This window comes from Chelonoidis abingdonii, chromosome 7 (genome assembly GCF_003597395.2).
Source record: "Chelonoidis abingdonii isolate Lonesome George chromosome 7, CheloAbing_2.0, whole genome shotgun sequence".
Lineage (NCBI taxonomy): Eukaryota > Metazoa > Chordata > Testudines > Testudinidae > Chelonoidis > Chelonoidis abingdonii.
In genome coordinates this window covers 67,194,951-67,212,371 of record NC_133775.1, presented here as the reverse complement: position 1 = coordinate 67,212,371, position 17,421 = coordinate 67,194,951, and the positions used below count along the sequence as shown (strand labels likewise).

The following is a 17,421-nucleotide window of genomic DNA, read 5'->3' as shown; positions in this document are numbered from 1 at the left end:
GTTCTGAATGTTCCTTTCTGACCCTGACCCCACCCTAATTTGTCAGTAACATTAGTCAAAGACCATAGCCAAAGGAATTTACAGAAAAAGTAGGGAAACAGAAATGGCCAGAAAAAAAATGGCTAACATGGACAGGAAAATATTTTGTAGTTTGCAGTGTTATTGTGCCTGTATCGGTCTGAGGATCTTTTACTGGACCAACTTCAGTTGGTGAAAGACACAAGCTTTCAAACTTGCATAGAGCATGAAGGAATGCCTCGTTCAGTAGCAAAAGTTACTCCAATAAAAAGATATTCTCCCCCTCTCCCCCAATCTCTCTAAGGAAAATACAGAAATCAAGAGATGTTGGTCAGTTGGGAATTTGAACTAATCTAAGGTCAGAAATGCTAATCAGCTAACTGCCTTGGCAATCTGGTAATTGGATTTTGCCAGCTCAATTAAAACACATTTGAAACATACTACAGTTTATTTTTCCTTTTCAGGGCCGTTCACAGACTAGTAAGCAGCCTGGGCAGCCATCCATGGCACAAAGTTCTCCCAGGCTGCTGGATGCATGCTTGCAAGGCAACGAAATAGTTGGGGACATAAAACATGTAGAGTGGAGGAGGAAAGACTAGATTAAAAGTGCTTCTGCCACCCTTGTAAGTGGTTCTGCGTTCCCATCCCGGGATGGGCGACTACAATAAATTCAGATTCTCCCCCTGGCGTCCTCCTTATTCTTCTCCTCTTCCAAATGCAATCTGAACCAGCAGTGGTGTCAGTGCTAGCCCGCCCCAAGGAGCTTAACAAAACCTTCCACTGGAAGGGGTAACTAAGCAATCCTCCGCTACCCAGTTGAAGATCACTTTTGTTTTGCCCATGACCTCCCCCAGAAGTTTAGCCTGTATGTCTCACGTACTACCGGGAACACAGTCCTGGGTCTGACTCCACCTCTCCCAGGAGCAGGCACCATGTGCAGGGGCCAGATTCCAGATCTCTAGGACACTGTTTTTCCTTTTTCAGTGCCATGTTTGAAATTGAAAGTGTAGTTTTCAGGGATGGGGGAAAAAAGGTAAGGAGATTGAAAGAGACAGGCAGGTATTACACCACCTATTATGAATTTATGGGAGGGCAATTGTGTCCTATTTTTCCCACTCTCTTCAGCCCTTTCTTTTCATTGCTCTCTCCATGCTCCACACGTTTTCTAAAACTCTCCATTTCTCAATCTTCTACGTCTACTAAGTTGTTAGCACTAAAATAGGTCCTTGCTGTGGTAACAGAACACCTTCATGAAACCTCTTAGAGTGAAGTTTCTTTCCAAAATGCCTGCTCAGTTTTAAAAATAGCCAACATCACTCAGCCCAGAATTCTGACAGTTCAAAGGGAAAGTTACCAGGGTTCTAATCCCAGATTTGCACCTTAACTGTGGCATGACTGTGGGCACATCAGTTCACCTCTGTCTCAGTTTACCCATCTCTACAATGGGGATAAATATACTTCTTTCCTTTGAAAAGTGTCAAGATCTGTAGGATGAAGAGCACTAAACAACTAATTATCATCAAATAATGAAACTAACTAGGCTTTCTAAGCTTGTGCTTTCAGTTGGCATTTTCTCAGCTACCTGCTGCTGGTGACCATTTTCTGAATTCAATAGGCCTTGTTTGACACCCTGTCCATTTGGCAGCCTTAGGTGAGACTCGCCATGTTTCTAGTTTAACATTCTGAAAAGAAAATTGAATATTCAGCAAGTAAGTCACTTTTTAAAAAAAAATCTTAAACATGAATATCAGATTCAATTTAATTTTCTGACTATTAAACAAGTATTAAAGTAGGTTAGAAAAGTGTTTATAAGGAAGCTTGATCAAGGAACAGATTCCAGTTTACAATTTGCAAGACCTGTTTTAGTTTTTTAAACAAGTTAACAGCTGTTCCCATAATGTTTTCAATCAATAGATTTTTCCTGTCTCATACTTATGTAACATTTAAGTCTGCTCAAAGGACATCCTCATCCTTGCAGATGTTTGTAATACTATCATCACATAAAATTCACTGTTACTTCTCCATATAAATAAAATTTAAGAAAAACTTGCTAATAATCTCTGAAATGAAGCTCCCAGACTGTCAGGTCAAATTCCAACAACATTGCTGATACCAGTGGGCAGCTCAGAGATGTCAATTGTAACTAAAATTAAACACACATAAATATGTTAATAAGATTAAGGCTGCACAGTTTAAATTCACAAAAATACCAGAAAGTAAGGACCAAGGCCTAAATCTTAAGCAGATGCTAGTGGTTTGGGATGCCCCCATTTTTAGGTGTTCATTTGGAGACATCTTTAATAGGCCTGACATCCAGAGGGTGGGTGCTTAACATTTCCTGAAAATCAATCTGGATAACCAAAAATTGAGTCACTATCAAAAATGTAGGCCTAGGGTTCCAATACAATGTTAATTCAGACAATTTAAATACCTTCTATATCCTATGATGTATATATTCTACAGCATCAATAATATAATAAGAGGTGCATTTAAATCAGAAAAATAAGAAGATAAATTTTTCAGTATGCACAATATGACAAACTGTCTTTGCGTCCATCAGGCTAGAAAGGGAGAGTATGTGCACTAATATCACAGAAGAGATGAGGCTCCAATGACCTTTGCTAAAACCAGGGCTGGCTCCAGGCACCAGCTCAGCAAGCAGGTGCTTGGGGCAGCCAAGGGGAAGGGGCAGCACATCAGGCTCTTCGGAGGCAATTCGGCGGCGGGTCCCTCTCGGAGGAAAGGACCTGCCACAGAAGAAGAAAGCTCCGCGGTGGAGCTACTGCCAATCGCAATTCCCCCACCACATCCCCCTGCTGCTTGGGGCAGCAAAAACCCTGGAGTTGGCCCTGGCTAAAACTTCAGCAGATGTCCACTGAGTTTGTTCACATGTAATTTTCCAATTGTTGACAATCTTTGTTTTCTCTTTCCCAGGCTTACTAGAGCACATGCTCCTCATTAAGGAGAATAGATAAAAATTTTGAAGTAGTCCCCTACCACTGAAAGTCTAATCCTAGCTTCAAGTCTGATGCTTTAGCAGTTATGCTGTTGCATTAAAAATACATTGGTTAGAGGAAAAAAAGGGGGGGGGGGAATCAAAGAATAGATTTGATTTAATCTTCCAGAAATAATTTAATTTTGAAAAGATACCAACCAAAATCTCAGTCTCAGTAGACAGTTATAGAAAATGACCTTGCAAAAATAGGGCAAACTGTTTTGCAGTCTCAACTCTAATGGTTGCTAACAGCAATTTCTATTACATATTTCAGTTTATTCTGTCAACAGGTGAATCTTAATCTTTGAACTTTCAGACTGCTGGGCTGACAAAATAAGTATGGTTTTCTTTATAGTGTTGTCACAAATATATATTTAAACAATGGGCTTTGCCTGTTAAAGCCACAAAAAATTTTACAGCAAAATGAAAATTGCAGAAACAGACAATTTTATTTACCTTAATGTTTTTTAGTGGCCCTGACAACACCCAGTGAACCTCAGAAATGAGAAAAGAAGAAGAAAACCTCATAATTGGGCTACTTGCAGAAAGCCACCAATACTAAACTGTGGCAAAATAACCCGCTGAAGCTTTGCAATTCGCAAAATGGATTCATACCTCCCGTTCCAGATATGATTTAAGGGATTCTGTCTCATTTAACAGAGTAACGCTGCATTTGCCTCTAAAAAAGAAAGAAATCACATTTTATGAAAAAAATATATTAAACTTATGATATATACAATGGCATTACTAACTTTTGCATAAAGTTTATTCTTACACAGGAGGAATACTGTACTAATATTGTACTGTTCGTTTCTTGACTAAACAGTGCTAGAAGAATTAAGTCATTACCTTATGTGCGTGGCAGGTAAAGATTCCAGCTGTCGTGAGAGAAACAGTTCTCGATGCCTTAGCTGATGCTTCTGTTTCTCTGGTAAATCAACCATTTCTGGGTTTTCCATTTCTTCTTCCATTTCCCCTAGTTACACAAGGGGGGAAAAAAAAGCTTAATATCACACATATTGCAAATGGTACCTCTTAGCCAATCGGAATGTATTGCCACAAGACCACGATTAAACCATAAATAACCACAATACATGGTACCTAAGCCATTTTCTTCTTTGTCTCTTACTGCTGCAGCCAAGAACTGCAGCCCATTGAAGCAGGCAGCTCACACCAACCACAGCATTAAGAAGAGTCACAGAACAAGTGTGGAGATGCCAACTAAATGCCTAGGGTTAACCTTGCCAGCTACTGTAACGGCACTACTAATATCCAGCAGCAGACAGTGCTACCCCATTTCAATGACTCTGACCTATAAAATATGGTCATGATCCATTTTACTTTTTGATCCATAATTTTTTGGTACCACAGATATACTGTTCCAAATTCACATCTATATGCTAAACTACATCCACGCTGATACATAACTTATCTGCAAAACAACTGGATCCAGACAATGTCCCAGTGGGAAATGGTTGCTAGAGGGCATTGTCATTTGTGACATCATCTTTCACTTATGTTAGATACGGCATTTGGAGTCAAACTACTTTAGGAAAGGGCACAGCATCCAATCATCAGAGGCTACAAAAGAGGACATTTTTCCCCTCTATGGAATTCAGATCAGCTCCTGCATTCGTCATGGGAGAATTTTTGGATTGTAGCAGACTGAGCTGTTAAATCTTGTATATAACAAAAACTCTTTACACTACTACTCACAAAAAAAGGTTGCTCAATCTTATGCCTGCTGCTTACTCCAACAGTTGTTGCCAAGAAGTACTCCTCCATCCCTCCCTAATCTTAGAACTTACTTGCACAAATCTGACTGCTGTATAGAAACATTGCACACAAAATTTTTAGTCATTTATAACTCTCAAAATTTTCCCAAACAAAAGAATATAAAGGGAATATCTCAATTCTGTAAAATGTTAAGTTGCACATTTGGTTTTAAACCGGCCATTCTGCTAAAGAGACTAGCAAAAATCACATGCTTCTCAGATTCTACACAGTTTTTTTCACTTTGTTTTATCATTCTGAAACAAGAGCTGGTGTTGGATGGATCAGGGATTCTGAGAGGGGCAGTCAGGGGTCAGGAAGTGGGAGGGGTCAAATAGGGGGGAGGGGCCAGGCTGTTTGGGGAGGCACAGCCTTTACTACCCGGCCCTCCACATAATTTTGCAATCCTAATGTGGCCCTCAGGCCAAAAAGTTTGCCCCAACTTACACTGTAATACTTTCCTAGGAAATGGAACACAGGATTTACATTTGTGTGTCAGTTGTATGGTTTCACAATTTATTCACTTAAGTAAACTCTGTTTTAATAGAAAATTCATATAATGGCTAGTGACCCGCATTATTAATATACCAGCAGTAATCCATAAACACATCAGCAAGTCATAGGCCAAGCTGCTTGAAAACTAGTGAACACAAGATATTAAAAGAAAACATGGAAAATCCTCTTCATGCTTACATTTGAGTGTGTCTAGAAAACAAGAAATCTGAACTATTGAAAACCCTCCCATTCTAAATTTCAAGAGCAATGTATCCTCATACTAAAAGGCATCTTTTAAAGAGTTTGGAGACAGACGTGCTATGCTGAGGAGATCAAAATAATTCTCAATGCCTCGAGTGCAGTAGTTTTCGAACGGGTCACGGAATGGAAAGGACTGGGTAGCAACGGCTCTGGTCAGCACTGTCGACCAGGCCATTAAAAGTCCCGTTGGTGGTGATGCCTGGCTAAGGCAAGCTAGTCCCTACCTGTTCCGTCACAGCACTGTGCTCCGGAGGTGGCCAGCAGCAGGTCTGGCTCCTAGACTAGGGGGAGGCACTGGGCTCCATGTGCTGCCCCTGCCCTGAGCTCCACGCTTCCATTGTCCAGGAACCAGCCAATGGGGGAGAGGGGGACGGGGAGGGGGAGGGAAGCCATTTGCGCACCTCTGCCTAGGAGCAGGACCTGCTGCTGGCTGCTTCCGGGGTGCAGCATGGTCCACGGTGCCAGGAAAGGCAGGAAGCCTGCCCCTGCACCCTGGCTGTGCCACTGACTGGGAGCCACCAGAGGTCAGCTCGCACCCCAGGCCTGTGCCCCAATCCCCTGTCGCAGCCTTGAGCCCCCCGAAACCTGGATCCCCCTCCTGCACTCAAAACCCCTTATCTTCGGCCCCACCTCAGAGCCTGCAACCCCAGCCTAGAGCCCTGACCCCATCCAACACCCTGCCCCATCCCAAAGGCCCCTCCCATATCGTGAACACCTCATTCCCGGCCTCACCCTGCAGCTCTCACCCTCACATCCGAACCCTCTGCCCCAGTCCTGAGTCCCTCCCACACCCTAAGCCCCTTGTCCCCAGCTTCGTTGGGTCACAGGCATCAAGAATTTTCTTCAAATTGAGTCGCCAGAAAAAAAAAAGTTTGAAAGCCACTGCTCTAGTGTATTTGAAAACCTTTTTTAAAAAATGTGTATTAATCGTTATTTGTCAATCAAAGCTACAACACACAAAAATGAAGTCTAGCAAAACAAATTTAATCTCAAACTGCAATTTTCTTCATCTTCAACCAAGAATTTAATCCAAGTAGTGTTTTATTTGTTTGGCTCATTTTTGTAATGTAACATGGAGGCTGTGAAGCAAGCATTTGCTTTTGCGCTTGCCCTGCTGTGTACAGCCTTTCAAAATAAAAAGGCACAATATAGGACATTTGAAAGAAAGACTTCATATAAGGTAACAATGAAGAAAAGCCCAACACAAAATTGCTAGAGCTTTTGAGTAGAAAATTGGGTAGGAACTCTCTGAAGAATAAAAAAAAAGCTGTATGCAAATATATTTGCCCCTCTTCCTTTTAATATTGAAAAGCATGAACCTGATGAATTTAGACATAATAAAAGTGAAGAGAAGAATCTAGGATGAATTCAGTACTAGTATAAGCAAACGGTCAATACAAAGCCATCACACCACACTGAAGTTGTGCAGGGTTGGTCATGGGTTCAGTGACCACAGAAAAGTACCTTTGCACACCCTGTACATGAAGAAAGACTCAGCAACTGCACTGGAGGCTGTCCCTGGCCACAGACTGGGAAGCAGATTTCACCTTTGAAGTCTATGTGTGCTTCACCCTCACAGCTCAATTACTCAGATGTTACATAAATACAGTGGATTACCACCCTATAGAATGACTAAATAAGGAAAAGGCACTATTATAGCCTTTTAAGAACAAATCTTCTCAGACAAAATTTGACTGCTTTTATGGTAGTTACAGAATAAGTGACTATGGAACACAGTAGATGCAATATACTTGGATTTTAACAAGCATTTGATACACGGTCAAACAAAATCTTACTTGAAAATTAATTTCTTATCTAGGATTGGAACACAGACTGAAAACTAAAAACAAACACTTTACATGAACAGGAACATGCACTATATCAAGCGTAGGGAGGTGCCCAAAGGGGTTCTGCACGGATCTGTGTTAGGTCCAGTTTTATTTATTTGGAAAAAGAATCATTACCAGAGCATTAAAAGTTTGTAGTTACTATGTTAGAAGGAAACTTGAACACTAGTGAAGACAAAGAAATAATAAGGTGAGATACAGTCACTTCTTCTATCCAAGTTCTCAATAAATTTGGAAAAGTGAAAGCTAATATATGTAGAGAAAATTAATTAGAAAATGCAGACATACAATTGGAGGGAAAAAGTGGAGATGCAACAACTACAATTATGAAAGACCTAGAGGCAGTGGGTGGCAAATGAAACACATGTATAGTGCCACTGTAACAGTAACTCTAAAGAAGAGAGAAACAAGCTTGCAATGTGATATGGATCACTGCATGGTGGAGTATATAAAAATCAGAGAGGGAGGAAGGGCTAAGCGCCTTTATATTCTAGGTGTCACATTACTATAAAATATTAACAACTGGAAAAAAGCTCAGAAAAAAAATACAAAAGCAAGCACAAGATGGCCTCAAAGATTAAAAGAGCTAACACACATCTTGGCTAAGCAATAAGAAAAAGGGAGGCGGGACTACAATATTTGGAGAAGAGGAATTTAGCATAATAGTCTTAGTTTAAGTAAGAACAATAGGATGAGGAAATAATAAAATAAGAGAAAAAACGCAGGCTGGATAGCTAGAAAAAGCTATTTAAATCAGTGCTATTAACCTATGAAATTATCTGAGAAGTTCTGGAAGCCCCATCACTTGTGACTTTTATAACCAGACTGGACAAAAACTTTAGAAGACATACTGAAGAATGCTGTATTTACATAGATTGATTAGATAACCAATAGGTCTTTTCCATGTCTAACAAGCCTATAAAAATTACATGGGACCCTGAGTGGTGTGTAAGCATGTGGATATTTTGTTTTTTAATCTCTACTGAGATCAGTTATACTACATAGGATTTTTAAAAAAAATTTTTTAAGCCATAGTTCTACTGGGGAACCTCAACACTCATGTGGGGAATGATGGAGATACCAGGAGGGGAGTGATTGGGAGGAACAGCCTCCCTCGTGTGGACCCAAGAGGTGAGTTGTTATTGGATTTCTGATCTAGTCATAGATTCTCCATAACAAATACCATGTTTGAACATAAGGCTGCTCATAAAAGTACTTGGTACCAGAGGACTTTGGGCCGAAGACTGATGATCGACTTCATAGTCATCTCGTTGGACCTAAGGCCATATGTTCTGGACACTCGGGTGAAGAGGGGCAGAGCTGGCAACCAATCAACACTTGGTGAAAAGTTGGATTTGATGCACGGGACCCTAGACAGACAGACACGGGAGGCCCAAACAATCAGTGAGAGTTCCCTGGGAACAACTGGTGGAAGGACTTCCGGAATGCAGAAGATGTTCTTCCGAAGGTGGGAATGGATGAGGTCTTGGATATTGAGAGTGGACCATGTTCAGGGCCTCAATTGTTGAGGCAGCCACGAAAAGCTGTGGCCTGAAGGCAGCTGGCACCTGCCATGGTGGCAACCCTAGGATCCACTGGTGGACTCCAGCGGTGAGGGAAGCTGTCAAGTTGAAGGAGATCAATGCTCCAAGCAATGCCCACAAACCGGACTCCTGACATGGCTGAGAGGTACCAGCTGGGTAAGAGGGCTGCAGTTGTGGTAGTAGTTGAAGCAAAAGCCCAAGTTTGGGAGGAATTTGGAGAGACCATGGAGAATGACTACAGTATGGCTTCAAAGGTGTTCTGGCAAACAGTTTGTTGCCTTAGGAGGGGTCGGCAGGACACTGCTCACACTGTACTCAGCAAGGGTGGTGAAACGCTGACCTCAGTTGAGCAGATCATCAAGAGATGGAAGGAGCACTTTAAGGAACTCAACTCAATGGACATGTACCCTCTCCCTTTAAGGATGCAGCGCCAGAAACCTCTGGCGAGATTGGATTTATTTCTGATGCTGGACGTCGATACAGTGGTAAAATGTCATTACCCAAAGTTCACGATCCTAGGTCCTTCATTGTGGTAAGGCAGCAGGGATTGACAAGATTTGCCTGGAGATGTTGAAAGCACCGGATAATGTTGGGGTGTCATAGTTAAGGCGCCTCTTCAGTGTTGTGTGGAAGGTGGGTGCAGTACCTCTGGACTGATAACCCAGGGTGCTGGCCCCAGTCTTTAAAAAAGGAGAGCAGAGGGTGTGTTCCAACTACAGGTAAATCACACTCCTCAGCCTGCCTGAAAATGTATGCCAGACTGATGGAGAGGAGCTTATGACCAGCTCTTTGCTCTCTCAAAGATACTCGAGAGGATGTGGGAGTTTGCTAATCTGGTCTATCTTTGTTTTGTAGATCTGGAGAAAGCATATAACCATGATCCCTGAGATGTCTTGTGGAAAGTGCTGTGAGAGTATGAGGTGCTGGTGCCACTTTTGCGTGCTATCCAGTCCCTCTATTCTCAGGAACAAAATTGTGTTTGTATTCTTGGTATTAAGTAGAGTTCGTTCAAGATGGGCCTTGGACTCCACCAAAGGTGTGTCTTGTCCCCACTCCTGTTTGTGATTTTCATGGACAGGATATCAAGGCGCAGCCAAGCTGTGGAGTGTATCCGATATGGTGACTCGGAGGTGGCATCTTTGCTGTTTCCAGATGATGTTATCCTTCTTGCTTCTTCAGACTGCAGTGTCTGATGTACACTCAAACATTTTGCTGCTAAATGTGAAGCAGCTGGGATGAGAATCTGTAGCTCCAGATCAGAGGTCATAGTCCACTCCCAGAAGAAAGTAAACTGCTCTCTCCAGGTTGGGCGGGGGGGGAAAGAGCAGCTGCCCTTAGTTGACAAGTTCAAGTATCTAGGGGTTTTGTTCACGAGTGATGGGCAGCGGGAGCATGAAATCAACTGGCGGATTGGTGTGGCAGCAGCAGTACCAATCCATGGTGGTGAAGCGGGAGCTGATTACTCCGATGAAGCATCCCTATCCTGACCTAGGATCATGAACTTTGGGTAATGACTGAAAGGACGAGATCATGGGTACAAGCAGCAGAAATGAGGTTTCTACACAGGGTAGCTAGGCTTCCATTTCGAGACAGGGCGAGGAGCTCAACTATTCGGGAGAGCATTAGGAGTAGAACCGTGACTTCTTGGGATCAAGAGGAGCCAGCTGCAGTGGTTTGGGCACCTGATAAGGATGCTTCAAGGAAGCTTCCGTTGGAACTATAGTGAGCATGTCCCACAGGGCAGAAGCCAACCCAGGACATGCTGGAGGGATTACATACCCCAGCTGGCCTGGAAACGCTGGGGAATCCCCCAGGATGAGCTGAAACCTGTTGCGGAGGAAAAGGAGATCTGGTCCTTCCTACTCTCCATGTGACCCTCATGAGGGGAGGGAAAAAAAAAAGTGTTTGTGTGTGTACATACACACACACACACCCCCCCAATCATTAGGAAGAAGTTTACTCTATGGGCAGGTAATGTGTTATTCTATAATGGGGTTTCTTGCATATCCTCTTGAGGAGCTGGTATTGGCCACTATCACAGACTGGATATTGGAATAGATGGAGTACTGTTCTGATATAGTATGATGTGATAAATGAAGGGGGGTGTGATGTTATTGACATGAACTGTGACCATATAGATCATTGTTGCAAACAATGTCCTATAGTGGCACCAAATCTTGCACAAAGGAGGTCAAGTAAGGTGTCTAAGAAAAGGTTATAATTTGCTGGTTATGATTATACTATCTGTATGCAGGTATCATTTTTGTATATTTAAAGTTATAAGTATTGGCTGTATCCTGTCTGTATTTCAAACTTGTGCTATGCTTCTGGGTGACACCCCAGACAGTTTGGTTTCAGCACTGCCTGGCCTGTTTGATGGCCCATTAAGGACCATCAGCTATACAATTGACCCATTGAGAGAAGGCAGATACAACTTATGACTCAGCAAGGCATACAGGGACATGCCTATGGAGAAGACTCTAAGGCTTTCAAGCCATGTGCTGGGTAGCTTCTTTCTGGAACAAAGAAAGCACAGGCTGCACGGCAAGAGACTGTAAAAGGCAGCTGCATCTTCTCCATTTTATCTTCAACCCTGCTTCTTACCTCTGGAGGAATTCTGCTACAAACTGAAGCTCTGAACAGAGGACTGATTTGAACCTGTAGTTCACTCCATCACTGCTACAAACCTGAACCAAGAACCCTGCCATTACTGTATGTAATTGATTCCATTTAACTAATTTTAGCTCTCCTCTATATCTATCTTTCTTTTTAGAATCTAAAGGTTTATTCATAAAGGATTGGCAACAGCATGAGTTGAGGGTAAGATCTGAATTGTATACGACCTGGATCTGGGGCTTGGTCCTTTGGGATCGGGAGAACCTTTTCTCTTTTACTGGGGTATTGGTTTTCATAACCATTTATCCCCATAAGGTAGGGGTGGGCAAACTTTTTGACCTGAGGGCTGCATCGGGTTTTGGAAATTGTACGGAGGGCCAGTTAGGGGAGACTATGCCTCCCCAAACAGCCAGGTGTGGCGTGGCCCCTGCCCCCTATCCACACACCTCCCGCCACTTCCTGCCCCCAATGACCCAGGACCCTTGCCCCATCAACCCTCCCCTCCTGGGAACCCCCACCCCGCCTGCCCCCTGCCGCCCCATCCAACCCCTCCCTCTCCTTCCTGACTTTTTTTTGTTATTTTTTTCTTTTTTTTTTTATTTTTTTTTTTAATTTTATTTTTTTATTTTTTTTTTTTTTTTTTTTTTTTTTTTTTTTCTTCCCCCACACCTATCTACCCCCTCACCATACCCACCGACATGGAATAAAGCCCCCAGAGGACCACCACCCCTCGAAACCCTCCCCCGCCCTCCTCTACACCAGCGTCCCATCCCCGCCTCCACCACCCCGTATCCACAGCCCCCTCACCCACCCTCCGTCGCTTCGCTCCCCAGGCCTAAACTACCCTGCGTCCAGCCACCCACCTCACCTCACCCACTACTGCCCCCCCACCTAATCTCCTCCTCATTCTTCGCCTCCCGTCGTCATGCTCCTGCATGACCAGGTGCCCTCTTCAACCCTCCACGCCCCAATCCACTGCCAGGCCTTCCGCACCATTTCCACTACTCCTTCTCATACCACGAATACAACCTTCCAGTACATCCCCACACCTCCGCACACCCCTCAAACACATAATTAGTTCCAAACCCGCTCGGCCACCCCTCACCACCCCACACCCCCAACACCACATCGCGCTAGGCCCCAAATGACCCAGGACCCTTAGCCCACATCAACCCTCCCTCCTGGGAACCCCCACACCCGCCTGCACACCCATGCCAGCCTCCATCCCCCCTCCTCTCATTCCTGAATGCCCCCCCGCAGACCCCCTGCCTCAATCAACCACTCCTATCCCCGAACCTCCTACCCCTGACTGCCCCGCCACACATGCCCATCCAACCCAACCCCTCCTTCCTTGACTGCCACACCACACAGGACCCCACACCCATATATCAACCCTCTTTCACCCAACCCTCTAGACTGCCCCGATCCCTTCACAACCCCAATCCTAACTCCCCTGCCCTCTATCCAACCTCCAAGTGCCCCTACCATACTGCCTGGAGCAACCATGGCACAACTGGGGCTGGAGCCGGAGCAGCACACCACCGCACAGCAACAGAGAAACACAGGTCAGGCCATGACTCTGCAGCTGTGCACTGCCCGGACCGCCCAGAAGCATTGCGCGGTGGTGAAAAGTGAGGCTGCAGGGGAGGAGAAGGAGCAGTCGGGAGGGGCCAGGCCTAGCCTTACAGGTCAGGAGCTCAGGGGCCAGGCCAGGAGCGTCCACGCAGACACCAGATGTGGCCCATGGGCCATAAGTTTTGCCCCCTCTGCCTATAAGGAGTGGCGCTGGTGGTGATACTGTGAAACTGGGTGTATCTTAAAGGAAGATTTGCTTGTATGACTCTTGTAGCCAGTGGGATAAAACCAAAGTCTCTCTGTTTGGCTTGGTTGGTGTGCTCAGTAGTGAAGGACCCCCAGCCATTTGGGATGTAACTGTCATCTCTAAAGCAATTTGTCCTGATTGATACTCAGTAGTGTCCGCGCCAAGAGGCTTGCTTTCGCTACAGGGGTTAAAAGTGTAGCTCCCTTAATGGCATCAAAGCAAGCAGTAGCTATAAAATCCCTCTTCCACGTCTACACTACGGGATAATAAATCGAATTAGCTAAAATCGGTTTTATAAAACTGATATTATAAATTCGATTTCATGCGGCCACACTAGGCACAGTAATTCGGCGTTGTGCGTCCATGCTCCGAGGCTAACGTCGATTTCTGAAGCGTTGCATTGTGGTAGCACTTCCGTAGCTATCCCATAGTTCCCGCAGTCTCCCCCGCCCCTTGGAATTCAGGGTTGAATCTTAATTGTCGCGGGTGGTTCTGGGTAAATGTCGTCAGTCATTCCTTCCTCCAGGGGAAAAACATCAGCTGACAATCCTTTCGCGCCGTTTTTCCCTGGATTGCCCTGGCAGACGCCATAGCACGGCAACCATGGAGCCCGTTCAGCTTTTTTTTTTTTTCCGGCACCGTATGTGTACTGGATGCCGCGGACAGAGAGGCGATACTCCAGCGCTACACAGCAGCATTCACTTGCTTTTGCAATGATAGCAGAGATGGTTACCGGTCGTTCTGTACCGTCTACTGCTGGAGAAAACTGGCAATGAGATGACGGTTATCTCTCCCTCTCTGTACTGTCCGCTGCTATCATGAGTGCCCCTGGCTGAAATCGGTTTTTTGCAAAAGCAAAATTGGGATTGACTCACTTGGGACTGAGTCAATCCCTCCCTTATGGTTTCTAAAAATAGAGTCAGTCCTGCCTAGAATAAGGGCAAGTGTATTAGAGAACCAGTGTATCAGAGAGCACAGCTGCTCCGTGTCAGTATTCACGGGGGTGCCCCTGCAACAACCGCACCCGTTGCTTCCCTCCTCCCCCAACCTTCCTGGGCTACCGTGGCAGTGTCCCCCCCCATTTTGTGTCATGAAGTTATAAAGAATGCAGGAATAAAAGAAACATTGTTAGTGAGACTTGGAGGCAGCCTCCCGGGGCTATGACAGTCCAGGCAGTACAGAATCTTTTCTTTACACTGGAAAGGGGGGGGGGGCTGAAGCCCCCAGTTGCTATGATGAAGATGCTTATTAGCCGTTCTGTCCTATCTACTGGGAGTAACCAGGAATCATTCCCTCATGATATTGAGCAATTATCAGGCATGGGGTTTCTCGAGGATGGTGGGCAGTCCTATTGCACCGTCTACCACCGGGGAGGGGGAGGGAGGAGCGGATACTGCTCTTCACTGCTGTAGCATCGCGTCTACCAGCAGCATTCAGTACACATAGGGTGACATTGAAAGTAGTCAAGGAATGATTTCTTTCCCTTTTCTTTCATGTGGTGGTGGCGGGGGGGGAAGAAACTGAGGAGCTGTTCCCTGAACCACGCCAGACACTGTGTTTGAACCTACAGACATTGGAGCTCAGCCAAGAATGCAAATACTTTTCAGAGACTGCTGGGACTGTGGGATAGCTGGAGTCCTCAGTACCCCCTCCCTCCCTCCATGAGCGTCCATTTGAGTCTCTGGCTTCCCGTTACGCTTGTCACGCAGCGCTGTGTATCCTGGAGATTTTTTTCAAACGCTTTGGCATTTCGTGTTCTGTAACGGAGCTCTGATACAACAGATTTGTCTCCCCATACAGCGATCAGTCTAGTATCTCCCGTACGGTCCATGCATGCTGGAGCTCTTTTTGGATTTGAGACTGCATCGCCACCCGTGCTGATCAGAGCTCCACGCTGGGCAAGCAGGAAATGTAATTCAAAAGTTCGCGGGGCTTTTCCTGTTTACCTGCCCGCTGCATCCGAGTTCAGATTGCTGTCCAGAGCGGTCAGTGGTGCACTGTGGGATACCGCCCGGAGGCCAATAACGTCGATTTCCGTCCACACTAACCTACTCCGAATTGTTAATATCGAATTTAGTGCTACTCCTCTCGTCGGGGTGGAGTACAGAAATCGATTTAAAGAGCCCTTTATAGCAATATAAAGAGCGTTGTAGTGTGGACGGGTACAGCGTTAAATCGATTTAACGCTCTTTAAATCGATTTAAACGCGTAGTGTAGACCAGGCCTAAGTAGCTATTCTCTAATTGCTCTATCTGTAAAAGCTTCAAAAGTCTCACTACGCTCCATGGGTAAAAGGAAGTGAGTAGACACCTGACCATAAAACCCAAGGGGAAGGCTAGAACTTTTTAAAATTGAAACAACTCCCCTTTTGTCTGTCTGTAGTTGTTCTCCAGGGAGAGGCAGACAGGGCTGCAATCGTGCTGTAAGAAGCTTGGGGCCAAGTTTGAAAAAAATCATCAGTATCATACCTAGAAACTACTCATTTGAAACCACAGATATGTAATTAGATCAGGAAATGTCTAGGAAGATGCAATTAAGTTTCTCTTTTTATCTCTTTATGGCTTGTGGACTGTTCTGTGCTAACCGCAGGGGCTTTTCTTTTGCTTGTAACCTTTAAAATGGACCTCAAGGAAGTTATTCCTGATGCTTAATCCTTGTAGGTTTTTTGGTTTTTTTTAAATCTAGCAAATGCCTAACTAAGTTCCCAGATGTATTTTATTTTTTATTAATAAAATTTACCTTTTTTAAAAACAGAATTGAATTTGTCTCTCTTAAGAGGTTCGTGCACATGTTTAATGAGCTAGTGGCACAACTGATTTCCTTTTCCATCCCCTTTCCCAAATGAGCCTTCCTGGTCTCTCAAAGGGGTTCAGCATTTGGGTGGGGGCAGCATCTACCAATCCAAGGTCAGAAAAAACCTGTTGTCTTGGGAATTTAATACAAACCTGGAATGGCCAGTATTAAACTTTTAGAGTCCTTGTGGGCCCCCACCTTCTGCGCTCAAAGTGCCAGAGTAGGGAATCAGCCTTGACATATGGCGATTTCCATGTTAATTCAGGGAGAGAGAGACACATTAATCTAACTCAGAATTCTGGGAATTTCCCCAAGAGGTAGATTCGAGTTCTTCGTAGTAATGAAGAAACCAAAAATCTCATTTTAGATTTTGTTTCAGATGAATTCTGAACCGATGATCCAGGCACTTCCAAACTTTGGGGAGGCAGAGTCAACTAAGATCTCATTCATGAGGCTATACTCAAAACGTATTCACACTTGCTGCTGGTATAGAAACCACACAGACTTAGCAACTTCCTCAGGCAAGCAAACCTCACGCACCTAACATACTGGTCTGATAATCACATCTTCTTGCTATAAGATGCTTCTAAAAATAAGTTTTGAAACTTCAGCATATATCATTGTGCAGGCCTGACAACTGAACAAGTAGCTGCTGAAAGCAGATAGCAAAACTGCCAGTAACTACTCAAGCTACTCAACTGGATGATGGGATGGATTGCACCCTCAGAAAGTTTGCAGATGATACTAAGCTGGGGAGGAGGTAGATACGCTGGAGGGTAGGGATAGAATCCAGAGTGACCTACACAAATTAGAGAATTGAGCCCAAAGAAATCTGATGAGGTTCATCAAGGACAAGTGCAGAGTCCTGTACTTAGGAAGGAAGAATCCCATGCACCACTACAGGCTGGGGACTGATTGGCTAAGCAGCAGTTCTGCAGAAAAGGACCTGGGGATTACAGTAGACAAGAAGCTGGATACGAGTCAGCAGTGTGCCCTTGTTACCAAGAAGGTTAACAGCATATTGGGTTGCATTCAGGGGCGGCTCTAGGCATTTTGCTGCCCCAAGCACTGCAGGCAGGCTGCCTTCGGCGGCTTGCCGCCCTTGCGGTGACCGGCAAAGCGCCCCAGTGGCTTGCCACGCCAAGCACGCGCTTGGTGTGCTGGGGCCTGGAGCCACTCCTGGTTGCATTAATAGGAGCATTGCCAGCAGATCGAGGGAAGTGATTATTCCCCTCTATTTGGCACTGGTGAGGCCAC

The 17,421-nt window shown here is 44.8% G+C and overlaps 1 protein-coding gene across 3 annotated transcripts in view; it reads right to left on the bottom strand.

The window, feature by feature from the left end:
- The window catches only part of MTA1 (metastasis associated 1), a 191,350-nt gene that overhangs the window by 114,148 nt on the left and 59,781 nt on the right, over positions 1-17,421 (bottom strand). For all 3 annotated transcript variants that reach the window (XM_032783482.2, XM_032783480.2, XM_032783481.2), the window contains exons 4-5: positions 3,863-3,989; positions 3,629-3,692 (exon numbers count right to left, since the gene is read on the bottom strand). In XM_032783482.2, the coding sequence (XP_032639373.1) occupies positions 3,629-3,692; positions 3,863-3,989 (191 nt within the window). The remainder of the gene's footprint in view (positions 1-3,628; positions 3,693-3,862; positions 3,990-17,421) is intronic.